Genomic DNA, 27,280 nt, shown 5'->3' with positions numbered 1-27,280 from the left:
GAACTCTGTGACTGGTTACTGAGGTAAGAGAGGCTACAATATCTGAAAAATATTTGCAGAATCTTCTGTAAAATCCTATCATGCCTAGGAAACGTTGAAGAGATTTCCTACCATGAGAAACTGGATAACCTTTAACCTTTTCAGGGTCCATGGCCAAAATCTGAAGTGGTGCTCCAGTGTCCAAGAATTTTCGAAAAAAAAAATTTTATTTTTTCTTATCAAATGGTAGAGAATCTTTTTGTGAAAGTAATAAAACAAAAAGTACGAAATTTGATGGAAAATTGACAAAATTTTGCTCTCGCGAATTTTGATGTGTCAGCGATATTTACGAATCGGCGATTTTGCCGACTTTGACGCCCATTTTAGGCCAATTACATTATTCCATTCGACCAAATTCTTAGCTATTTCACTAGTATTACTTCTATTCTATCGATTGAGCACAAATCGCCAAGTCAACTGATTCAACTACAAGATAAAGTGATCGGAAATTGGTAATTTGGCCAATTTAACACTAAGTTCAAAATATTCCAATTTCAAAATAGGGTCCAGAATAAACAATGTAGGTATTCCTGGAACTAAACTAACATTTCCTCTGTTCATTAGTTACATTTTGAGGCTTTACAAATAAATTACATTTTGATTTTTTATTCACATAATGAATTTTTATTCACACCAAAAAATAGAAGATTTACTGTTATGCAATATTGTAATAGTTGTAAATATCATCACCACATTTTTGAATGTATATTAGACCCACCAGCTTGCGTGTATTAGACGTGTGAGGTCGTTTGTTTACTCTTGAATATCGGCAAAAATTTCACATTTCTGCTACTTTGAGCTCAGTTTCAAGTCATTTCCAGTGCTAAAACCTATCAAAATCATCTCCATTTCTTTAATATGTCTTCCATTCTATCAAATGAGACCAAGAAATCGCAAATACAACTATAAGAAACACACGAGAAAACACTGCAAGGTTGCTGTTTTAATAAAAAATCACGGTCTCGGTTTTTTTCTCTCATTATACACAGTGTGCTGCAGGATTTGTTTTATGTGGTGCACACATACCACATAGATGTATTCTCCCATATCTAGGCCCAAATTTACCACTCACAGTTTATCAGAGTGAGCTGAGCTCATGGCGTAGATCTGCGGTTTGGACCCTGAACGTAAGGCCGTAGATCTACGGGACAGACCCTGAAAGGGTTAATGGCAAGAGCGTTAGCAAATTTAGGGGCAACTTTGCCACTACCTACTTCATGGTTCAGAAAATTAACAGTAGCCTGGCCAAAGGAAGACTTAGATGAATTAACAGTTAAGTGGGAACTCTGGAAGGTCTCAAAGAGAGCCTTAAGCCTAAACAGGTGTTGATCCCGGGAGAGGCCCTGGGTTCATCTCCCGGAGAGGCCCCATATTACAACCGAGGCACAATAAGGCCTGTTATCCTGGGTGTAAAGGGGAGCAAGGAGCAGAATAAACACAACTAATTGACTTTGAAATATATTTTCCTTCACCAAGAGCGATAGCAAGTATTTACACTTTTTTTTTTTTTAACAAGTTGGCCATCTCCTACCGAGGCAGGGTGACCCAAAAAGAAAGAAAACCCTCGAAAAGAAAATACAGTGAACCCTTGCCTAACGAACGCATCGCATAATGTTAAATCCGCCTAGCAATACATTTTAACACAAAAATTTTGCCTCGGCTAGCGCTAAAACACTCGCTCAACGCGATTTGTTCGAGACGCGTCCACGTGCGGCCTGAGCCCGCCTCACTTGTTCCGTGGGTGCCAGTGTTTACAAGCCAGCCACCGCGGTCACTTCCAAGCATACAATCGAAACATTTCATATTATCACAGCCTTTTTAATGATTGCACCTGCAAAGTAAGTCACCATGGGCCCCAAGAAAGCTTCTAGTGCCAACCCTACAGCAAAAAGGGTGAGAATTACTATGGATATGAAGAGAAGTTGCAGAGATTGGTGGATGAATTTGGTAGGGTGTGCAAAAGAAGAAAATTAAAGGTGAATACAGGAAAGAGTAAGGTTATGAGGATAACAAAAAGATTAGGTGATGAAAGATTGAATATCAGATTGGAGGGAGAGAGTATGGAGGAGGTGAACGTATTCAGATATTTGGGAGTGGACGTGTCAGCGGATGGGTCTATGAAAGATGAGGTGAATCATAGAATTGATGAGGGAAAAAGAGTGAGTGGTGCACTTAGGAGTCTGTGGAGACAAAGAACTTTGTCCTTGGAGGCAAAGAGGGGAATGTATGAGAGTATAGTTTTACCAACGCTCTTATATGGGTGTGAAGCGTGGGTGATGAATGTTGCAGCGAGGAGAAGGCTGGAGGCAGTGGAGATGTCATGTCTGAGGGCAATGTGTGGTGTGAATATAATGCAGAGAATTCGTAGTTTGGAAGTTAGGAGGAGGTGCGGGATTACCAAAACTGTTGTCCAGAGGGCTGAGGAAGGGATTGTTGAGGTGGTTTGGACATGTAGAGAGAATGGAGCGAAACAGAATGACTTCAAGAGTGTATCAGTCTGTAGTGGAAGGAAGGCGGGGTAGGGGTCGGCCTAGGAAAGGTTGGAGGGAGGGGGTAAAGGAGGTTTTGTGTGCGAGGGGCTTGGACTTCCAGCAGGCATGCATGAGCGTGTTTGATAGGAGTGAATGGAGACAAATGGTTTTTAATACTTGACGTGCTGTTGGAGTGTGAGCAAAGTAACATTTGTGAAGGGATTCAGGGAAACCGGCAGGCCGGACTTGAGTCCTGGAGATGGGAAGTACAGTGCCTGCACTCTGAAGGAGGGGTGTTAATGTTGCAGTTTAAAAACTGTAGTGTAAAGCACCCTTCTGGCAAGACAGTGATGGAGTGAATGATGGTGAAAGTTTTTCTTTTTCGGGCCACCCTGCCTTGGTGGGAATCGGCCAGTGTGATAATAAAAAAAAATATAATAATATGAAGAAACTATCGCTACTATTGTGGCCAAGAAAACGGCAATCAAGGGAGCTGTTCTTGCCAAAGGTGCAACTTTGTTTTCAAAACAGAGATTGCAAGTGATAGAAGATGTTGAGAGACTGTTATTGGTGTGGATAAACGAAAAACAGATAGCAGGAGATAGCATCTCTCAAGCGATCATATGTGAAAAGGCTAGGAAGTTGCATGATGATTTAATTAGAAAAATGCCTGCAACTAGTGGTGATGTGAGTGAATTTAAGGCCAGCAAAGGTTGGTTTGAAAGATTTAAGAATCGTAGTGGCATACATAGTGTGATAAGGCATGGTGAGGCTGCCAGTTCGGACCACAAACCGGCTGAAAAATATGTGCAGGAATTCAAGGAGTACATAGACAATGGAGGACTGAAACCTGAACAAGTGTTTAATTGTGACGAAACAGGCCTGTTTTGGAAGAAAATGCCAAACAGGACGTACATTACTTAGGAGGAAAAGGCACTCCCAGCACATAAGCCTATGAAAGACAAGCTTACTCTGTTGATGTGTGCCAATGCTAGTGGTGATTGCAAAGTGAAGCCTTTATTGGTGTATCACTCTGAAACTCCCAGAGTGTTCAGGAAAAACAATGTCCTCAAGGCTAATTTGTGTGTGCTGTGGAGGGCAAACAGTAAGGCATGGGTCACTAGGGACTTTTTCTATGACTGGTTACACCATGCATTTTCCCCCACTGTGAAAAATTACCTAATTGAAAAGAAATTAGACCTAAAGTGTCTCCTGGTATTAGACAATGCTCCTGGTCATCCTTCAGACGTGGCAGAGCAACTTTCTGCGGAAATGAGCTTCATTAAGGTCAAGTTTTTGCCTCCTAATACCACTCCTCTCCTGCAGCCCATGGACCAGCAGGTCATTTCCAACTTCAAGAAACTGTACACAAAAGCTATGTTTGAAAGGTGCTTTGTAGTAACCTCAGAAACTCAATTGAATCTAAGAGAGTTTTGGAGAGATCACTTTAGCATCGTCAATTGTGTAAACATTACAGGTAAGGCTTGGGAGGAAGTGACTAAGAGGAGCTTGAACTCTGCTTGGAAGAAACTGTGGCCAGAATGTGTAGACAAAAGGGATTTTGAAGGGTTTGAGGCTAACCCTGGGAATCCTATGTCAGTTGAGGAATCCATTGTGGCATTGGGGAAGTCCTTGGGGTTGGAGGTTAGTGGGGAGGATGTGGAAGAGTTGGTGGAGGAGGACAATGACAAACTAACCACTGATGAGCTTCTGGATCATCTTCAACAGCAGGAGGCCAGAGCTGAGGAAACTGCTCCGGAGGAGGGGATAGAGAAATTGAAGAAGTTGTTTACTTCAAAGATTAAGGAAATGTGTGCAATGTGGCTTAAAGTGCAAACCTTTTTTGATGAAAATCACCCTCACACAGCTATTGCAAGCCGTGTTGGCAACCTGTACACCGACAATGTTGTGAAACAGTTTCGGAATGTCATAAAGGAAAGGGAGGTACAGGCCTCTGTGGACAGATATGTTGTGCGACGAAGGTCCAGTGACTCTCAAGCTGGTCCTAGTGGCATTAAAAGAAGAAGGGAAGTAACCCTGGAAAAGGACTTCTCACCTCAAGTCCTAATGGAAGGGGATTCCCCTTCTAAACATTAACACCAACCACAGTCTCCCCTCCTCCCATCCCATCAATCATCACCAGATCTTCAATAAAGGTAAGTGTCATGTAACTGTGCATGTCTTCTTCAGTTTGTGTGTATTAACCCTTTCAGGGTTTCGGCCGTACTAGTACAACTTACGAGCCAGGGTTTTTGATGCACTAGTACGCCTAAATTCTAGCGCCCTCAAATCTAGTGAGAGAAAGCTGGTAGGCCTACATATGAAAGAACGAGTCTATGTGGTCAGTGTGCATGGTATGAAAAAAACCCTGCAGCACACAGTGCATAATGAGAAAAAAAAAACTTTGACCATGTTTTTGGATTAAAACAGCGACTTTGCACTGTATTTTCGTATGGTATTTATTGTTGTATTCTAGTTTTCCTGGTCTCATTTTATAGAATGGAAGACGTATTACAGAAATTGAGATGATTTTGACTGGTTTTACAAAGAAAAGTACCTTGAAATTGAGCTCAAATTAGCAGAAATGTTTGATTTTTACCAAAGTTCAAAAGTAAACAAATCATGCTATGCGTCCAATACACGTCAACTGGTGAGTCTAATATTCTTTCACATGTGCGCTGATATTATTTATACCATTTCTACACCAATTCAGTAGTCTGCATAACAGAAAATCTTCTATTTTTTGTGAGAATAAAAATTCAAAGTGGAAAGCAAAATAATGTAAGAGGGGCATGGGGACGTGACTAATGAACAGAGGAAATGTTATTTTAGTGCCAGGAATGTCTTTCTTGTTTATTCTGGACCCTATTCGGAAATTGGCATCTTTTGAAATTTGTGTGAAATTGGCAAAATTGCTAAATTCTGACCATTGTATTGGATAGTTGAAATCGGTAAATGGGTGGTTTCTTGTTCTCATTCGATAGAAAAAATGGAGTTCTAGCGAAGTAGTTATGATTTTTGTTGACAAGTACATAGGAATTGGCCGAAAATAGGGCTCAAAGTGGGCAAAATCGCCGATGCGTAAACATCGTCGAGACCGCTAACTTCGCGAGAGCATAATTTCTTAAGTTTTCCATCAAATTTCATACTTTTGGTGTCATTATGAGCAGGAAAAGATTCTCCATCTTTTTGTAAGAAAAAATAATTTTTTTTCGAAATTTGGCCGACCCTGAGAACAAGTCTCTGAGAGGGCCTGTCAACCCTGAAAGGGTTAAAATTAATATTTCATGTGGTAAAAAAAAAATTTTTTTTTCATACCTTGGGGTGTCAGGAACGGAATTATTTGATTTCCATTATTTCTTATGGGGAAAATTAATTCGCCTAACGATAATTTCGCCTAATGTTGAGCTCTCAGGAATGGATTAATAGCGTTAGGCGAGGGTCCACTGTACTTTCATAATCGTTTAACACTTTCACCTCACTCGTGCATAATCACTGTTTTTGCAGAGGTGCCCAGAACACAACAGTTTAGAAGCATATACATATAAAGATACACAACATATCCTTCCATACTGCCAATATCCCAAACCCCTCCTTCAAAGTGCAGGCATTATACTTCCCATTTCCAGTACTCAAATCCGGCTATATAAAAATAACTGGTTTCCCTGAATCCCTTCACTAAATATTACCCTGCTCACACTCCAACAGCTCGTCAGGTCCCAAATACCATTCGTCTCCATTCACTCCTATCTAACACGCTCATGCATGCTTTACCCCCTCCCTCCAACCTTTTCGAGAACGACCCCTACCCCACCTTCCTTTCCCTACAGATTTATAAACTCTCCATGTCATTCTACTTTGATCCATTCTCTCTAAATGACCAAACTACCTCAACAACCCCTCTTCAGCCCTCTGACTAATACTTTTATTAACCCCACACCTCCTAATTTCCACACTCCGAATTCTCTGCATAATATTTACACCAAACATTGCCCTTAGACAGGACATCTCCACCACCTCCAACCACCTCCTCGCTGCAGCATTTACCACCCAAGCTTCACACCCATATAAGAGTGTTGGTACCACTATACTTTCATACATTCCCTTCTTTGCCTCCATAGATAATGTTTTTTCTCTTCACATATACCTCAATGCACCACTCGCCTCTTTTCTTTCATCAATTCTATGTTAACCTCATCCTTCATTCATCCATCTGCTGACATGTCAACTCCCAAATATCTGAAAACATTCACTTCTTCCATACTCCTCCTCTCCAATTTGATATCCAATTTTTCTCTAACTAAATCATTTGATGCCCTCATCACCATACTCTTTTCTATGTTCACTTTAAACTTTCTACCTTTACACACACTCCCAAACTTGTCCACTAACCTTTGCAACTTTTCTTTAGAATCTCCCATAAGCACAGTATCATCAGCAAAAAGTAACTGTGTCAGTTCCCATTTTGTATTTGATTCTCCATAATTTAATCCCACCCCTCTCCCCAACACCCTAGCATTTACTTCTTTTACAACCCCATCTATAAATATATTAAACAACCATGGTGACATTACACATCCCTGTCTAAGACCCTCCTTTACCGGGAAGTAGTCTCCCTCTCTTCTACTCACCCTGACCTGAGCCTCACCATCCTCATAATAACTCTTTACAGCATTTAATAACTTATTACCTATTCCATACACAGTGGACCCTCATTTTTCGCAAGGCTCGAAAGTCGTAATTTTCGAAAATCGTAACTTTTTTTCATCAAAGAATTGACTCGAAAATCGTCGCCTGACTCGCAAATAGTCGTTTGTCTTGGACGCGTATGCATGGCCCGGAGCAGCCTCACACCATTCCCAACCAGTGTGACACCTATTGTTTATCAGTGAGTGAGGGTGATCCCACGAGTTCATACGATACATTTCATGATATTCCATTAGTTTTAGTGCTTGCAACTGCTAAATAAGCCACCATGGCTCCAAAGAAAGCTTCTGGTGCCAGCCCTTTGGTAAAGAATATTAGAAAAACAAATAATTTATGAAAAAGTTTGTAGAGAAATACATTTACATAATATAACAATTGACCTATGAGACTTATTACCAGGGGGAAAGGTAGGTGTTATCAGTAACACGGACTAGTACTCACTCTTAATTCACCGACCAGCTGACCTGAGATTCCCAATGCGTGGTCCACTACACACGCGGCTGTCCAGAGCTCTCGCTCCCCGGACCTGTCACCAACAACATCCTAGCTCAGCTGTTCCCTGGGCTTATATCGTAGTCAAAGTACCCCCTCCCCAATGGGGTATGTACCACGTGTTAGGACCTGACGCCGAGGTCTGACACCCTCAAGAACAAAAGACCTCAGACGTGGACGTGACTACCCGACATTTGCTAAGGCAGGTGTGACCATATAATTAGCTCTCCCTAGAGACCTCACAAGCCCATCTGAACTGCATCACATCCCCCTTTCTCCCCCAATTTAAAATATCTGAGAACTAGGACAATTTGTCCTAAGTTATTAGACTATTTTAATCCTAACCCTTTTATTCTATTACAATACAATAGCAAATAATATGAATTCACACAGAACAGTAGGTTTAATAAATTCTAGCACAAGAAACAAATAACAATGACTCTGGTGCGAAACCTCCTTATCCGTCATGTCTCCTTAAAACTAAATATCGGGCTCCAGTGCCTTCCTGTACTCTACTAGAAATAAACTAGCTCCTGTAGTCACCCTCGCTAATTAACCATTGAGCCAAACCTTGTAAGGTTTTCCTGGCGTTGAAAACAGCTCCAGCGGGTATTATTCCTTCAAGTACTTGCAACTGAACCATTACACGACCACAATGTCGCATTTTCCTTGCACCCTACCGTGACTACCCGACATTTGCTAAGGCAGGTGTGACCATATAATTAGGTCTCCCTAGAGACCTCACAAGTCCATCTGAACTGCATCACAAGTTGTGATAGTGGTAGAGGGTGGTAGTGATGGTGGTAGCAGTTGTGATAGTGGTATAGTGGTGGAGATGGGAAGTACAGTGCCTGCACTCTGAAGGAGTGCAGGCACTGTACTTCCCATCTCCAGGACTCAAGTCCGGCTTGCCGGTTTCCCTGAATCCCTTCATAAATGTTACTTTGCTCACACTCCAACAGCACGTCAAATATTAAAAACCATTTGTCACCACCATTATGGACAGCTTATGCTTTCAGTGGCCCTTATACACCCAACAACACAACACAACACCTCTCGTGACATCAATAATGACTTATTTTAATCATTCTAGAGTATATTCCATGTTGGTATGTTATTAATATTGTTTATTATGCCATATTAGTTGAATTGTGATAGATAAATAAGCTGTAGAGTTGATATTAGTGTCATATTCTCCAACAATAAACTCGCCTCCCCTACCTGTGCTCCGTCTGCCATACACCAACAAGAGTCTTCAATAAAGGTAAGTGTGATGTTAAATGTTCATTTATACATTTTATTAGTGCTTTACATTTCTTTGGCATTCTTTTCTGCATGTAAATCTATATTTAAGCTAGGGAAGTGACCCTTGAAGTGACCTAGAGTCCTTATGGAGGGGGATTCCCCTTCCAAACATCAACCTCTCTTTCCTCTCTCCTCCCTGTCTTCCATTCATCAGCAACAGCCTTCATGTTGAATGTTCATTCTTTTGTGCATGTAAATCTATCTTTCACTATCCCACCTTTCTGCCAATAGTCGCTTATATCTCACCCGGACTTCTTCCTCCCTTAGTTTATGCACTTTCACCTCTCTCTTACTTGTTGTTGCCATTTTCCTTTTGTCCCATCTACCTCTTACTCTAACTGTAGCTACAACTAAATAATGATCCAATATATTAGTTGCCCCTCTATAAACATGTACATCCTGAAGCCTATCCAACAACATTTTATCCACCAATACATAATCTAACAAACTACTTTCAATACATGCTATATCATACCTTGTATATTTATTTGTCCTCTTTTTCATAAAATATGTATTACTTACTACCAAACCTTTTTCTACACACAGCTCAATTAAAGGCTCCCCATTTTCATTTGCCTCTGGCACCCCAAATTTACCTACTACTCCCTCCACAATGTTTTTACCCACTTCAGCATTGAAATCCCCAACCACAATTACTCTCACTCTTGGTTCAAAACTCCCCACACACTCATTCAGCAATTCCCAAAACCTCTCTCTCTCTTTTACAATTCTCTCTTCTCCAGGTGCAGATACCCTTGCTATAACCCACTTTTCACATCTAACCTTTCTTTTACTCAACATAATCCTTGAATTAATTCATTATACTCCCTCTAAAGGTAGTAGGTTGGTAGACAGCAACCACCCAGGGAAGTACTACCATCCTGCCAGATGACTGTGAAACAGAAACCTGTAACTGTTTTGCATGATGGTAGGATTGCTGGTTTCTTTTTCTGTCTCATAAACATGCTAGATAACAGGGATATCTTGCTACTCCTACTTACACTTTGGTCACACTTCACAGACACGCACATGCATATATATATATACATACATCTAGGTTTTTCCCCTTTTTCTAAATAGCTCTTGTTCTTTATTTCTTCTATTGTCCATGGGGAAGTGGAAAAGAATCTTTCCTCCGTAAGTCATGCGTGTCGTATGAGGCGACTAAAATGCCGGGAGCGATGGGCTAGTAACCCCTTCTCCTGTACACATTTACTACAATAGAGAAGAAGAAAAACTTTATAAAACTGGGATGCTTGAATGTGTGTGGATTTAGTGCGGATGACAAGAAACAGATGATTGCTGATGTTATGAATGAAAAGAAGTTGGATGTCCTGGCCCTAAGCGAAACAAAAGCTGAAGGGGGTACGGGAGTTTTGGTGGGGGGAAATAAATGGGATTAAATCTGGAGTATCTGAGAGAGTCAGAGCTAAGGAAGGGGTAGCAGTAATGTTGAAGGATCAGTTACGGAAGGAGAAAAGAGAATATGAATGTGTAAATTCAAGAATTATGTGGATTAAAGTATAGGTTGGATGCGAAAAGTGGGTCATAATAAGCGTGTATGCACCTGGAGAAGAGAGGAATGTAGAGAGAGAGAGTTTTTGGGAGATGTTAAGTGAATGTATAGGAACCTTTGAACCAAGTGAGAGAGTAATTGTGGTAGGGGACCTGAATGCTAAAGTAGGAGAAACTTTTAGAGAGGGTGTGGTAGGTAAGTTTGGGGTGCCAGGTGTAAATGATAATGGGAGCTCTTTGATTGAACTTTGTATAGAAAGGGGTTTAGTTATAGGTAATACATATTTTAAGAAAAAGAGGATAAATAAGTATACAAGATATGATGTAGGGCGAAATGACAGTAGTTTGTTGGATTATGTATTGGTAGATAAAAGACTGTTGAGTAGACTTGAGGATGTACATGTTTATAGAGGGGCCACAGATATATCAGATCACTTTCTAGTTGTAGCTACACTGAGAGTAAAAGGTAGATGGGATACAAGGAGAATAGAAGCATCAGGTGAAGGTTTATAAACTAAAAGAGGAGGCAGTTAGGGTAAGATATAAACAGCTATTGGAGGATAGATGGGCTAATGAGAGCATAGGCAATGGGGTCGAAGAGTTATGGGGTAGGCTTAAAAATGTAGTGTTAGAGTGTTCAGCAGAAGTTTGTGGTTACAGGAAAGTGGGTGCGGGAGGGAAGAGGAGCGATTGGTGGAATGATGTAAAAGGAGTAGTAAGGGAGAAAAAGTTAGCATATGAGAAGTTTTTACAGAGTAGAAGTGATGCAAGGAGGGAAGAGTATATGGAGAAAAAGAGAGAGGTTAAGAGTGTGGTGAAGCAATGTAAAAAGAGAGCAAATGAGAGAGTGGGTGAGATGTTATCAACAAATTTTGTTGAAAATAAGAAAAAGTTTTTGAGTGAGATTAACAAGTTAAGGAAGCCTAGAGAACAAATGGATTTGTCAGTTAAAAATAGGAGAGGAGAGTTATTAAATGGAGAGTTAGAGGTATTGGGAAGATGGAGGGAATATTTTGAGGAATTGTTAAATGTTGATGAAGATAGGGAAGCTGTGATTTCGTGTATAGGGCAAGGAGGAATAACATCTTGTAGGAGTGAGGAAGAGCCAGTTGTGAGTGTGGGGGAAGTTCGTGAGGCTGTAGGTAAAATGAAAGGGGGTAAGGTAGCCGGGATTGATGGGATAAAGATAGAAATGTTAAAAGCGGTTGGGGATATAGTTTTGGAGTGGTTGGTGCAATTATTTAATAATTGTATGGAAGAGGGTAAGGTACCTAGGGATTGGCAGAGAGCATGCATAGTTCCTTTGTATGAAGGCAAAGGGGACAAAAGAGAGTGCAAAAATTATAGGGGGATAAGTCTGTTGAGTATACCTGGTAAAGTGTATGGTATAGTTATTATTGAAAGAATTAAGAGTAAGACGGAGAATAGGATAGCAGATGAACAAGGAGGCTTTAGGAAAGGTAGTGGGTGTGTGGACCAGGTGTTTACAGTGAAACATATAAGTGAATAGTATTTACATAAGGCTAAAGAGGTCTTAGTGGCATTTATGGATTTGGAAAAGGCATATGACAGGGTGGATAGGGGGGCAGTGTGGCAGATGTTGCAGGTTTATGGTGTAGGAGGTAGGTTACTGAAAGCAGTGAAGAGGTTTTACGAGGATAGTGAGGCTCAAGTTAGAGTATGTAGGAAAGAGGAAAATTATTTCCCAGTAAAAGTAGGCCTTAGACAAGGATGTGTGATGTCACCGTGGTTGTTTAATATATTTATAGATGGGGTTGTAAGAGAAGTAAATGCGAGGGTCTTGGCAAGAGGCGTGGAGTTAAAAGATAAAGAATCACACATAAAGTGGGAGTTGTCACAGTTGCTCTTTGCTGATGACACTGTGCTCTTGGGAGATTCTGAAGAGAAGTTGCAGAGATTGGTGGATGAATTTGGTAGGGTGTGCAAAAGAAGAAAATTAAAAGTGAATACAGGAAAGAGTAAGGTTATGAGGATAACTAAAAGATTAGGTGATGAAAGATTGGATATCAGATTGGAGGGAGAGAGTATGGAGGAGGTGAATGTATTCAGATATTTGAGAGTGGACGTGTCAGCGGATGGGTCTATGAAAGATGAGGTGAATCATAGAATTGATGAGGGGAAAAGGGTGAGTGGTGCACTTAGGAGTCTGTGGAGACAAAGAACTTTGTCCTTGGAGGCAAAGAGGGGAATGTATGAGAGTATAGTTTTACCAACGCTCTTATATGAGTATGAAGCATGGGTGATGAATGTTGCAGCGAGGAGAAGGCTGGAGGCAGTGGAGATGTCATGTCTGAGGGCAATGTGTGGTGTGAATATAATGCAGAGAATTCGTAGTTTGGAAGTTAGGAGGAGGTGCGGGATTACCAAAACTGTTGTCCAGAGGGCTGAGGAAGGGTTGTTGGGGTGGTTCGGACATGTAGAGAGAATGGAGCGAAACAGAATGACTTCAAGAGTGTACCAGTCTGTAGTGGAAGGAAGGCGGGGTAGGGGTCGGCCTAGGAAAGGTTGGAGGTAGGGGGTAAAGGAGGTTTTGTGTGCGAGGGGCTTGGACTTCCAGCAGGCATGCGTGAGCGTGTTTGATAGGAGTGAATGGAGACAAATGGTTTTTAATACTTGACGTGCTGTTGGAGTGTGAGCAAAGTAACATTTATGAAGGGGTTCAGGGAAACCGGCAGGCTGGACTTTAGTCCTGGAGATATGAAGTACAGTGCCTGCACTCTGAAGGAGGGGGTGTTAATGTTGCAGTTTAAAAACTGCAGTGTAAAGCACCCTTCTGGCAAGACAGTGATGGAGTGAATGATGGTGAAAGTTTTTCTTTTTCGGGCCACCCTGCCTTGGTGGGAATCGGCCAGTGTTATAATAAAAAAAACAAAATAAATGTACGGTCAAACGTGGTACCTCGTAAACGTATATATGCGGCCGCGACAGTCAAAGGGTTAAAGCCAGGACATCCATCTTCTTCTCATTCATAGCATCCACAATCATCTTTCTTATCATTCGCACAACATCCATGCACATTCTATACACTATATACAGTTGGAAATGTATGTGTACGACACGTTTAGTTAACCCTTTCAGGGTTTCCGAAGTACTAGTATGTTTTATGCACCAGGGTTACTGATATACTAGTACGCGTAAATTCAAGCGCCTTCAAATCTAGCGAAAGAAAGCTGGTAGGCCTATATATGAAAGAATGGGTTTATGTGGTCATTGGGCACAGTATAAAAAAATCCTGCAGCACACAGTGCGTAATGACATAAAACAAAACTTTGACCATGTTTTTGGTTTAAAACAGCGACTTTGCACTGTATTTTCGTATAGTATTTATGGTTGTATGCTAGTTTTCCTGGTCTCATTTTATAGAATGGAAGACGTATTACAGAAATTGAGATGATTTTGATTGGTTTCACCTTGAAATTGAGCTCAAAGTACCAGAAATGTTCGATTTTTGCCAAAGTTCTAAAGTAAACAAATCGAGCCATGCATCCAATACACGTCAAGTGATGAGTCTAATATTCTCTCACAAGTGTGCTTATATTATTTATACCATTTCTACACTAATGCAGTAGTCTGCATAACACTAAATCTTCTATTTTTTGTGAGAATAAAAATTCAAAGTGGAAATCAAAAGAAATGTAAGAGGGGCCTGGGGACGTGACTAATGAACAGAGAAAATGTTATTTTAGTGCCTGGAATGTCTGTCTTGTTTATTCTGGACCCTATTTGGAAATTGGCATCTTTTGAAATTTGTGTGAAATTGGCAAAATTGCTAATTTCTGACCACTTTATTGAATAGTTTAATTCGGTAAATGGGTAGTTTCTTGTACTCATTTGATAGAAAAAAATGGAGTTCTAGCGAAATAGGAATTATGTCGACTAGTACACTGGAATTGGCCCAAAAATAGGGCTCAGCATGGGCGAAATCACTGATGCATAAACATCGTCAAGACCGCAAACTTTGCGAGAGCATAATTGTTTAATTTTTCCATCAAATTTCATATTTTTGGTGTCATTATGATCGGGAAAAGATTCTCTATCATTTCATAAGATTTTTTTTTTTTTTTTTTTTTTTTTTTTTTTTTTTTCCCAAAAATTTTTAGACCCTGAGAATGAGTTTAGGAGAGAGAGCCTCTCGACCCTAAAGAGTTAAAGGCCAAGACACAGCCTGGAGACAGAATGGACAACCATGCTCAACCAGTTCTAGAATGGAAATGACAGTGGTGTACAGGTGGGTGGTGACCACAACACCTCCACAATTGCCAGACCCACTTTCTCATTGGCTGAACCTTGGTACTGATCGAACGATGGGGCCCCATCATTCGACGCTTAGTACTGGTTCACTGGTTGGGGAGATAGCCTTTCAATGAATGTGTGTACATGTGCCGAGTAAAGGTTACGTGCTCTTTGCTTGCCAGAGTGGGGACAAAAGGCTCGCCTTGCATGCTCGAAAATATGGTATCTGAAATTTTTCTTCAGTACATAAGTGTCCCTGGTTTGACACACTAGCATTATTTCAGGTTCAGGGCAGCCCTTAATCTGACCATCTTCACTTAATTCCTCATAATAAGGCTGCAGGGAGTGATTAAGAGGTTTTGTGTGTGAGGAGCTTAGACTTCCATTCTGTTTTATCTTAGCTGTTGTATTTATGATTTGATGTGTGAGTGCTTGTGAATTTCTCTAAAGAACAGTTGCACAGGAATTATAAAATCTTAAATCATCATCATCACCATCACCACCATCACCATCATCACCATCACCATCATCACCATCACCACCATCACCACCATCACCACCATCACCACCATCAGCATCATCATCACCATCACCACCATCATCACCATCAGTACCATCATCACCATCATCACCATCACCACCATCACCATCACCACCATCATCACCATCATCATCACCATCATCACCATCACCATCACCACCATCATCACCATCATCACCATCACCATCATTATCATCACCATCATCACCATCACCATCATCACCATCATCACCATCATCATCACCATCACCACCATCATCACCATCACCATCATCATCACCATCATCACCATCATCACTGTCATCACCATCACCACCACCATCACCATCATCACCATCACCATCATCATCATCATCACCATCATCATCACCATCATCACCATCATCACCATCACCACCATCATCACCATCATCACCGTCATCACCATCATCACCATCACCACCATCATCACCATCATCACCATCACCATCATCACCATCATCACCATCATCACTGTCATCACCATCATCACCATCATCACCATCACCACCATCATCACCATCATCACCATCATCACTATCACCACCATCATCACCATCATCACCATCACCATCATCACCATCACCACCATCACCACCATCATCACCATCATCACCATCATCACCATCACCATCATCATCATCATCATCATCATCATCATCACCATCACCATCATCACCATCATCACCATCATCACCATCATCATCACCATCATCACCATCATCATCACCATCATCATCACCATCATCACCATCATCATCACCATCATCATCACTGTCATCACCATCATCACCATCACCACCATCATCATCATCATCACCATCATCACCATCATCATCACCATCATCATCATCATCATCATCACCATCACCATCACCATCATCACCACCGCAGCCGCCACCCCCATTCCCATGTTATGTACACAATGTTCACTGTCATAGGGTTAACACTTTTTATTAAACAATTCAAAGCATTAAAATATGTTTCCACTTCCAAAAATGACAATTTCTTAGAAGAATTGAGGAAAAAATGGAATAGAATTTGTCTTCAATCTAAATCTTTTGAAGGCTTCTTTTTCATTATCTTCTTGTTATACACACATGCTTTATGACCTCCATGAATATAGTACAGGTCCTCCATAACAAATCCGGCATCATTGGGACCTGTAGTGTGCCGGATTACTGAGTTTGCCTGATTGCAGAGTGGTTAGGTTAGAATACACTTAATAAAACTCAACTCACAAAATCGTAATGACACGATTGCAAACAAACCATACCAAGGCCGGGATTGAACCCCATTGTCAGAGAATCTCAAAACTCCAGACCGTCGCGTTAGCCACTAGACCAGCGACGGTCTGGAGTTTTGAGACTCTCGGACCGCGGGTTCAATCCCGGCCGGGGTATGGTTTACACTTAATAAAATTAACCAACTTGACTTACACAAAGTTCATTGAACATCGGCAAAAATCAAACATTTCCACTACTTTGAGCTCAGTTTCAAGCTACTTTTCTTCATGAAAGCAATCAAAATCATGTCTATTTCTGTAATATATCTTCCATTCTATCAAATGAGTCTACAAAAATGAGAATACAACCATAAAAACCATACGAAAATATACTGCTAAGAGGCGGCTAATGGCTGAGAAGTGAACTCCTTATTTATCGTCCTTCTTTTTTATTTTTGGTGTACGTTAAGAAGCATCTTTCCATCATTCATTGCCTAAGGTTTTCTATACATACACTGCTATGTGTGGTAATATATGTAACGTATTTGTGTATACCTGAATAAACTTATTTACTTCTAATCTGTCAACTGAGTACAAGAAACCGCCCATTCACTTATTTCAACTACCCAATAAAGTGGTCAGAAATTGGCAATTTGGCCAATTTCACACAAATTTCAACAGATGCCAATTTCAAAATAGGGTCCAGAATAAACAATGTAGACATTCCTGACACTAAAATAACATTTTCTCTGTTCATTAGTCACGGCTACAGGCCCCTCTTATATTACTCTTGCTTACCATTTGGAATTTTTATTCACAAAAAAAATAGAAGATTTACTGTTATGCAGATTGCTGCATTATTATAATAATTGTATAAATAATGTCAACCCATTCTTGACTGCATATTTTAATTTGGACTGGCAGGCGGACAGGTATTGGACGGTCACATCATTTGTTTACTGTTGAACATCGCTAAAGAATAGAACATTTTTGCTACTGTGAGCGCAATTTCAAGATACTTTTCGTCATGAAAGCAATCAAAGTCATATCTATTTTTGTAATATATCTTTCAGTCTATCAAATGAGACCGAAAAAATGAGAATATAACCATAAAAACCATACAAAAATATACCGTTAAGCGGCCACTAATGGCTGAGAAGTGAACTCCACTATTTATGGTCTGATTTCTTTCATTGCTCAAGTTTCAATAAGATAACCCAACAAACAACTGAGAAAATAATAATAATATACTGTAATAATAATATCTTTATTTACTACACGTACATGTACATGTACATTAGCAAGTTAAGGAAGCCTAGAGAACAAATGGATTTGTCAGTTAAAAATAGGAGAGGAGAGTTAGAGGTATTGGGAAGATGGAGGGAATATTTGGAGGAATTGTTAAATGTTGATGAAGATAGGGAAGCTGTGATTTCGTGTATAGGGCAAGGAGGAATAACATCTTGTAGGAGTGAGGAAGAGCCAGTTGTGAGTGTGGGGAAAGTTCGTAAGGCAGTAGGTAAAATGAAAGGGGGTAAGGCAGCTGGGATTGATGGGATAAAGATAGAAATGTTAAAAGCGGGAGGGGATATAGTTTTGGAGTGGTTGGTGCAATTATTTAATAAATATATGGAAGAGGGTAAGGTACCTAGGGATTGGCAGAGAGCATGCATAGTTCCTTTGTATAAAGGCAAAGGGGACAAAAGAGAGTGCAATCATTATAGGGGGATAAGTCTTTTGAGTATACCTGGTAAAGTGTATGGTAGAGTTATTATTGAAAGAATTAAGAGTAAGACAGAGAATAGGATAGCAGATGAACAAGGAGGCTTTAGGAAAGGTAGGGGGTGTGTGGACCAGGTGTTTACAGTGAAACATATAAGTGAACAGTATTTAGATAAGGCTAAAGAGATTTTTTGTGGCATTTATGGATTTGGAAAAGGCATATGACAGGTTGGATAGGGGGGCAATGTGGCAGATGTTGCAGGTGTATGGTGTAGGAGGTAGGTTACTGAAAGCAGTGAAGAGTTTTTACGAGGATAGTGAGGCTCAAGTTAGAGTATGTAGGAAAGAAGGAGATTATTTCCCAGTAAAAGTAAGCCTTAGACAAGGATGTGTGATGTCACCGTGGTTGTTTAATATATTTATAGATGTCATGTCTGAGGGCAATGTGTGGTGTGAATATAATGCAGAGAATTCGTAGTTTGGAAGTTAGGAGGAGGTGCGGGATTACCAAAACTGTTGTCCAGAGGGCTGAGGAAGGGTTGTTGAGGTGGTTCGGACATGTAGAGAGAATGGAGCGAAACAGAATGACTTCAAGAGTGTATCAGTCTGTAGTTGAAGGAAGGCGGGGTAGGGGTCGGCCTAGGAAAGGTTGGAGGGAGGGGGTAAAGGAGGTTTTGTGTGCGAGGGGCTTGGGCTTCCAGCAGGCATGCGTGAGCATGTTTGATAGGAGCGAATGGAGACAAATGGTTTTTAATACTGAGTGTGAGCAAAGTAACATTTATGAAGGGATTCAGGGAAACCAGCAGGCCGGACTTGAGTCCTGGAGATGGGAAGTACAGTGCCTGCACTCAGATGGAGGGGTGTTAATGTTGCAGTTTAAAAACTGTAGTGTAAAGCACCCTTCTGGCAAGACAGTGATGGAGTGAATGATGGTGAACGTTTTTCTTTTTCGGGCCACCCTGCCTTGGTGGGAATCTGCCAGTGTGTTAATAAAAAAAAAAATGTACAAGGTATACAGGCCTAGCTGACATCAGTGACATACTACTATATAGAAAGCCGCTTGTTATGCAGAGTATTTCAAGAAAATTAGGTTAGTGTCCCAGGATAACACCCACACTAGTCGGCTAACACCCAGGTACCCATTTACTGATGGGTGGACATAGACAACAGGTGTAGAGAAACACACCTAATGTTTCTACCCTGGCTGGGAATCGAATATTTACCAAAAATCATGTATGGCTAACCCAAGCCAGGTACTAGAAATAAGCCACGTTGACTTTTTTGGGTTATCCTAGGTTCTCTACACATATGCTGCTATGTGTGATAATCTGTATAGAGAAAATAACTTTTTTGTTTCAGGTTTATGGTGCAGTACGAGTGTATATCAAAGTTAGCCCTATGCTATACTAAGTTTTCTCTAATATAAGCCACCAAGACAAGGATAGGATAATGGTATTTGTATACCATATCCTCTTCATACCTCTGTCGATCTGCTCGGTATTATGCCAAATATTATTTACTTTGGAGTATTTGACATGTTTTATGTTATTTATATTGTTTCTTATGTCATATTAGATCAATTGTGATAGGCAAATAAGCTGTAGTGTTGATATTAGCATAATAATAAAGCATATTCTCCTACTTCATGAGACTGAGCTCACGGCAACTGACAGTGGCTTCAAAGCCACCTTATCTTTAATGGATGATGTACTGTGTAGGTGCTTTACATAATGAGAAGCATTTCTTTTATTCATTGGAACCATGGCTAGGGCTAAAAGTAAGCAGGTTATAACAATAAATGGAGAAAAAGAAATTAGAATGACTTATGCAGCAAGTAGCGCCACCAAACAGTACCAGCAGGTTGGTGTGGCGACCCTGGAAATTTTAAATTATGCTAGCCAAAATTAGTGCCGAATAACTGAAGGAACCGAATAACTGATTGTCGGATTTGTGATGGCGGACCTGTACTTCCCCATGAATACATTAATAATACAATGCAATAAAAACTACTGCTGACACTCCTTTGGCAAGACAGTGATATAGTGAATAATGGTGAAAGTGTTTCTTCTTTTGGGTCACCCCACTTTGGTGGGAGAGTCAGTGTGTTAAAAAATATTACAAAATACTTCAGTTTAATTTTGCTTCAGATACTGAGCTAATATCAGAAGCAACATCATAAAATATATCCCTCCTATTGGATAAAATGTTTTTTAAATTTATTTCCATTGTTCTCTTTCCAGGTTTATTAAATACTTGGGTTATTCAAAATTTTGGTTACTTGTCTCTGATAAGTAAGCTTTGATTGTAGTAAGCTCTTTATCCTTTCTGATACACTTTTGATTTCCAGTGTATCATTACAGGTCAGCCATCACTAATCCAGCAATCAGTAATCCAGTTCCATCACTAATCCAGCACTAATTTCGGCTAGCATAATTTTAAATTTCCAAGGTTACCACACCAAACTACTGCTACTGTTTGGTGGCACTGCTTGCTGCATAAATCATTCCACTTTCTTTTTCTCTTTTTATTGTTATAATCAGCTCACTTTTAGCCCTAGCCATGACATAGACCATACATTGTTCATAAAAGATAAGGTGGCTTTGAAGCCACTGTCAGTCCCCATGAGCTTAACTCACTCAGATAAGCTGTGACCAGTAAATTTGAGCCTACATACGAGGAAATAGGTCTGTGGTAAGTGTGCACTTTATAAAAAAAAATCCTGCAGTACGCAGTGCATAATGAGAAAAAATGGTGACCGTGCCTTTGGTGTAAAACAGCGACTTTGCTGTGTACAGTGGACCCCCGGCATTCGATGGCATCGACATTCGATAAATCCGACATTCAATGCATTTTAATGCAAAAATTTCGCCTCGACATTCGATACGATTCGCATGAGACGTGTCCACATGTGGCCTGTACTACCCCGTGTGTGCCAGTGTTTACAAGCCAGCCAGTGTGCGCGCATCTAAGGATACATTCGGTACATTCCATATTATCCATATTATCACTGTTTTTGGTGCTTGTTTCTGCAAAATAAGTCACCATGGGCCCCAAGAAAGCTTCTAGTGCCAACCCTGTAGTAAAAAGGGTGAGAATTAGTATGGAAATTAAGAAAGATTTTGAAGGGTTTGGGGCTAACCCTGAGAAGCCTATGCCAGTTGTGGACTCCACTGTGCCTACTTCAAAAATTAAGGAAATGTGTGCAAAGTGGGTTGAACTGCAAACCTTTATGTATGAAAATCACCCTAACACAGCTATTGCAAGCCGTGCTGGTGATTATTACAATGACAATGTTGACCCATTTTAGACAAGTCTTAAAGGAATGGCGACAGAGGTCCAGTGACTCTCAAGCTGGTCCTAGTGGCATTAAAAGAAGAAGGGAAGTAACCCCAGAAAAGGACTTGCTACCTCAAGTCCTAATGGAAGGGGATTCCCCTTCTAAACAGTAACAACTTCGACACACTCCCCTCCTCCCATCCCATCAGTCATCACCAGATCTTCATTAAAGGTAAGTGTCAATTATTCTATCATTATTATTCTATTGTTATTGTTGTTATTGTAATTATTCTATTGCATTAAACTTAATATTTCATGAGGTAAAAAAATTTTTTTTATACTTTTGGGTGTCTTGCACGGATTAATTTGATTTCCATTATTTCTCATGGGGAAAATTAATTCGACTTTCGATATTTTCGACATTCGATGAACTCTCAGGAATGGATTAGTATTGAATGTCGGGGGTCCACTGTATTTTCATATGATTTGTATAGTTGTATTTTCGTGTTTTGGGTCTCATTTGATAGTATGAAAGATACATTACAGAAATAGATGTAATTTTGATTGGTTTCACACTGGAAAGCACCTTAAAATTCAGCCCAAAGTAGCGGAAATGTTAGATTTTTGCTGATGTTCAAGAGTAAATAAATGACATCACCATCCAATACGTGTCCAACTGGCTGGTCTAATACACAGTCATGAATGGGTTGACATCATTTATGCAATTATTACAATAATGCAGTAGTCTGCAGAACAGTAAATCTTCTATTTTCTTGTGTGAATAAAAATTCAAAATGGAAACCAAGCATAATATAAGAGGGCTGGAGACATGACAAATGAACAGAGAAAATGTTATTTTAGTGCCAGGAATGTCTGCATTGTTCATTCTGGATCCTCTTTTGAAATTGGCCACATTACCAATTTCTGACCACTTTATTGGGTAGTTGAAATAGGTAAATAGGCAGTGTATTGTACTCAGTTGACAGAATTGAAGGAATACTAGTGAGATAGCTATGAGTTTGGTAGACTGGAATAATGGAATGGGGCAAAAGCAGGTGTAAAGTGGGTGAAATCACCTTTGTGTAAATATCACTGTCAAGTGTATTCTAACCTAATCACTCTGTAATCTTAGCCACTTAATCCGGCACCCTACAGGTCCCAATGATGCCAGATTAGTAATGGTCAACCTGTATTAAGTGTGCTGACTAGGACCATGCTATCTCTGTCACAATTATGTGTTAATTTCTTGGGTGTACAACATTGACTGTGTGTTATCCCATTTTTTCTACACTGTTGATTTTATAGGCTGGGAGTTGTTATAACTACAGTTGATTAACACCTGAATGCCTGTTTACTACAATTTATAAGAGCAACATGTGTAAGGAAATATGCCCAACATCTACCCCAGTATCAAGCCCAGGTCCTGCACTTATGAGCCACCTTTCATGTGGGATCTCCCATTCCCTCTCTTCAAACTAACTTAAAATATCTTACATTATTTTCTTTTCAGATATGACATCGTTCAGAGATTCTTGGAATACAGTCTGGTGAGAAAAGTTCATGTCAAGGCTACCAATGGTGAAACACTGCTTCAGTTCTATACAGAAAGAAACAACCTTGGGCAGTATGACAATGCTGTGGTACGAGTGCTTGAGTGCGAAAAGCTGCTCCACAGCACCAAGCCCAGTGCAGAAATGTGCCTCCGTGTGCAGCTGGGCACAACAGAGGCCAGCTCTAAAGCTCGCTCACAGTTACAAGCCATGTATGAGTCCACCAGAGCTCAACGTCACTGCTGGAACTTTTGGTTCTTTCTTTCGTGTTTCCTCCTTCCTTCTGTTTTCTACTACCTTGACGTGTACACGGATATCCTCTTGGCTGTAGAATATTACCAGGACTACATGCGGAACAACACCAACGAAACCAGCTATTCTGGAGACAATCAAACTCAGGGGGAAGATTTACAAGAGGTCAGTCACCCTTTTATTTCTTTTACCATTAAAACATCATGCATATTCACAATTATACAGTGGAGTGGAGTTGTGCAGTTAGTGTTCATAATTATGGCATTTAAGGAGCCATTTCTACATAGCATTTTGGGCAGTGCTCAAGCCATGCAGCATTAATTACAATCTGGGTATATAGTGTGATGATTAATAGTAGGTTTACTTCTAAAATCTAAAATTTAAGAGAAATACAGTACAGAAGACAAGCATCTTTCTTGCTGGTTAGGTTCCAGAAAATTTGAGCTGTGTGTAAAAATGCACTGGGTGTGGAGTGAGCAACTTGCAGGAAAAATTGGGTTATGCGCCATTACACTTGAAAAAAAAAAATTCAAGTTTTTTTTAACCCTTTCAGGATCCAGAGGCCAAATTTCAGTGTTCACCAGGGTCCAAGAATTTTCAAAAAATAATTTTGTTCTTTTTTTTCTTATGAAATGGTAGAGAATCTTTTTTCTGAAGGTAAAAAAACAAAAAGTACGAAATTTGATGGAAATTTGACAAAATTATGCTCTTGTGAATTTTGATACGTCAGCTATATTTACGCATCGGTGATTTTGCCGACTCCCATTTTAGGCCAATTACATTATTCCAGTTGACCAAATTCTTAGCTATTTCACTAGTGTTACTTCTATTCTTGAACATCGGCAAAAATTTAACATTTCTGCTACTTTGAGCTCAGTTTCAAGCCATTTTCAGTACTAAACCCAATCAAAATCATCTCTATTTCTGTAATATATCTTCCATTCTATCAAATGAAACCAAGAAATTGCAAATACAACTATAAAAAACATAAAAAAAAACACTGCAAAGTCGCTGTTTTAATTGAAAAGTAGTCTTTTTTTTTTCTCTCTCTAATTATGTACTGTTTGCTGCAGGATTTGTTTTATGTGGTGCACACATACCACATAGATGTATTCTCTCATATCTAGGCCCAAATTTACCACTCACAGCTTATCAGAGTGAGCTGAGCTCATGGCGTAGATCTACGGTTTGGACCCTCGACGTAAAGCTGTAGATCTACGGCACGGACCCTGAAAGGGTTAATTCTTAAATCATCAGTGATAATAATGATTTTTTATAATTTACATTGTAGATGGTATTTGTTATATTGATAGAATTACTAACCATATGTTAGGTAAAAGTATACATGTGCAGTTAATGCAACATTTTATTGTAGCAAAAAAATGTTGCAATAGATGGTGTTTCTTGTTGTATAAAAGTGTGGTGAGGGTTCATGTTGCCCTGCTAGGCCAAGTAGTATATAATGTTTGACTTTAATGGGCTATTCAAGGTTAAATTTGCATAATGTACATTTAATGAAAGTTGAGGTGAATCATAGAATTGATGAGGGGAAAAGGGTGAGTGGTGCACTTAGGAGTCTGTGGAGACAAAGAACTTTGTCCTTGGAGGCAAAGAGGGGAATGTATGAGAGTATAGTTTTACCAACGCTCTTATATGGGTGTGAAGCGTGGGTGATGAATGTTGCAGCGAGGAGAAGGCTGGAGGCAGTGGAGATGTCATGTCTGAGAGCAATGTGTGGTGTGAATATAATGCAGAGAATTCGTAGTTTGGAAGTTAGGAGGAGGTGCGGGATTACCAAAACTGTTGTCCAGAGGGCTGAGGAAGGGTTGTTGAGGTGGTTCGGACATGTGGAGAGAATGGAGCGAAACAGAATGACTTCAAGAGTGTATCAGTCTGTAGTGGAAGGAAGGCGGGGTAGGGGTCGGCCTAGGAAAGGTTGGAGGGAGGGGGTAAAGGAGGTTTTGTGTGCGAGGGGCTTGGACTTCCAGCAGGCATGCGTGAGCGTGTTTGATGGGAGTGAATGGAGACAAATGGTTTTTAACCCGTAAATGGTCCAAGCAGATCTATGTTCACATGCGTAGTGCTACAAAAGTAGATCTACGTTTTTTATACATATTTTCAAATACAGTGGACCCCCGGTTAACGATTTTAATCCGTGCAAGAGGGGTAATTGTTATGCGAAATAATCGTTATGTGAATGAATTTTCCCCATAAGAAATAATGGAAATAAAATTAATCCGTGCAAGACACCCAAAAGTATGAAAAAAAAATTTTTTTTACCACATGAAATATTAATTTTAATACACACAAACTGAAAAAGGCATGCACACTTACATGACACTTACTTTTATTGAAGATCTGGTGATGATTGATGGGATGGGAGGAGGGGAGAGCATTATCTTCTTACTGTTTAGAAGGGGAATCCCCTTCCATTAGGACTTGAGGTAGTAAGTCCTTTTCTGGGGTTACTTCCCTTCTTTTTTTAATGCCACTAGGGCCAGCTTCAGAGTCACTGGACTTCTTTCGCACAAGATATCTGTCCATAGTGGCCTGTACCTCTCGTTCCTTTATCACTTCCCTAAAGTGTTTCACAACATTGTCAGTGTACAGGTTGCCAACACGGCTTGCAATAGCTGTGTGAGGGTGATTTTCATCCATGAAGGTTTGCACTTCAAGCCACTTTGCACAGATTTCCTTTATCTTTGTAGTAGGCAACTTCTTCAATTTCTCTCTCCCCTCCTCTGAACCAGTTTCCCCAGGTCTGGCCTCTTGCTCTTGAAGTTGATCTATCAGCTCATCAGTGGTTAGTTCTTCATTGTCCTCCTCCACCAACTCTTCCACATCCTCCCCACTAACCTCCAACCCCAAGGACTTTCCCAATGCCACAATGGATTCCTCAACTGGCACAGGATTCTCAGGGTTAGCCTCAAACCCTTCAAAATCCCTTTTGTCTACACATTCTGGCCACAGTTTCTTCCAAGCAGAGTTCAAGGTCCTCTTAGTCACTTCCTCCCAAGCCTTACCTATAAGGTTTACACAATTGAGGATATTAAAGTGATCTCTCCAAAACTCTCTTAGAGTCAGTTGAGTTTCTGAGGTCACTACAAAGCACCTTTCAAACAGAGCTTTTGTGTACAGTTTCTTGAAGTTGGAAATAACCTGCTGGTCCATGGGCTGCAGGAGAGGAGTGGTATTAGGAGGCAAAAACTTCACCTTAATGAAGCTCATGTCCCCATAAAGTCGCTCTGACACGTCTGTAGGATGACCAGGGGCATTGTCTAACACCAGGAGGCACTTAAGTTCTAATTTCTTTTCAGTTAGGTAATCTTTCACATTGGGGGCAAATGCATGGTGTAACCAGTTATAGAAAAATTCCCTAGTGACCCATGCCTTACTGTTTGTCCTCCACAGCACACACAAATTATCCTTGAGGACATTCTTTTGCCTGAATGCTCTGGGAGTTTCAGAGTGATACACTAATAAAGGCTTCACTTTGCAATCACCAGTAGCATTGGCACACATGAGAAGAGTAAGCCTGTCTTTCATAGGCTTATGTCCTGGGAGTGCCTTTTCCTCCTGAGTAATGTAGGTCCTGCTTGGCATTTTCTTCCAGAACAGGCCTGTTTCATCACAATTAAACACTTGTTCAGGTTTCAGTCCTTCAGTTTCTATATACTCCTTGAATTCCTGCACATATTTTTCAGCCGCTTTGTGGTCCGAACTGGCAGCCTCACCATGCCTTATCACACTATGGATGCCACTACGCTTCTTAAATCTCTCAAACCAACCTTTGCTGGCCTTAAATTCACTCACATCATCACTAGTTGCAGGCATTTTTTTAATTAAATCCTCATGCAACTTCCTAGCCTTTTCACATATGATCGCTTGAGAGACGCTATCTCCTGCTAGCTGT

The 27,280-nt window shown here is 40.3% G+C and overlaps 1 protein-coding gene across 1 annotated transcript in view; it reads left to right on the top strand.

The window, feature by feature from the left end:
* LOC128687208 (uncharacterized) overlaps positions 1–27,280 on the top strand; it is a 274,565-nt gene that overhangs the window by 18,995 nt on the left and 228,290 nt on the right. The window contains exon 5 of the mRNA XM_070098520.1: positions 23,076–23,532. Within this exon, the coding sequence (XP_069954621.1) occupies positions 23,076–23,532 (457 nt within the window). The remainder of the gene's footprint in view (positions 1–23,075; positions 23,533–27,280) is intronic.

This window comes from Cherax quadricarinatus, chromosome 62 (genome assembly GCF_038502225.1).
Source record: "Cherax quadricarinatus isolate ZL_2023a chromosome 62, ASM3850222v1, whole genome shotgun sequence".
In the NCBI taxonomy this organism is placed as follows: domain Eukaryota; kingdom Metazoa; phylum Arthropoda; class Malacostraca; order Decapoda; family Parastacidae; genus Cherax; species Cherax quadricarinatus.
Note: the sequence above shows the minus strand (reverse complement) of the source record. Positions and strands in the feature narration are given on the sequence as shown.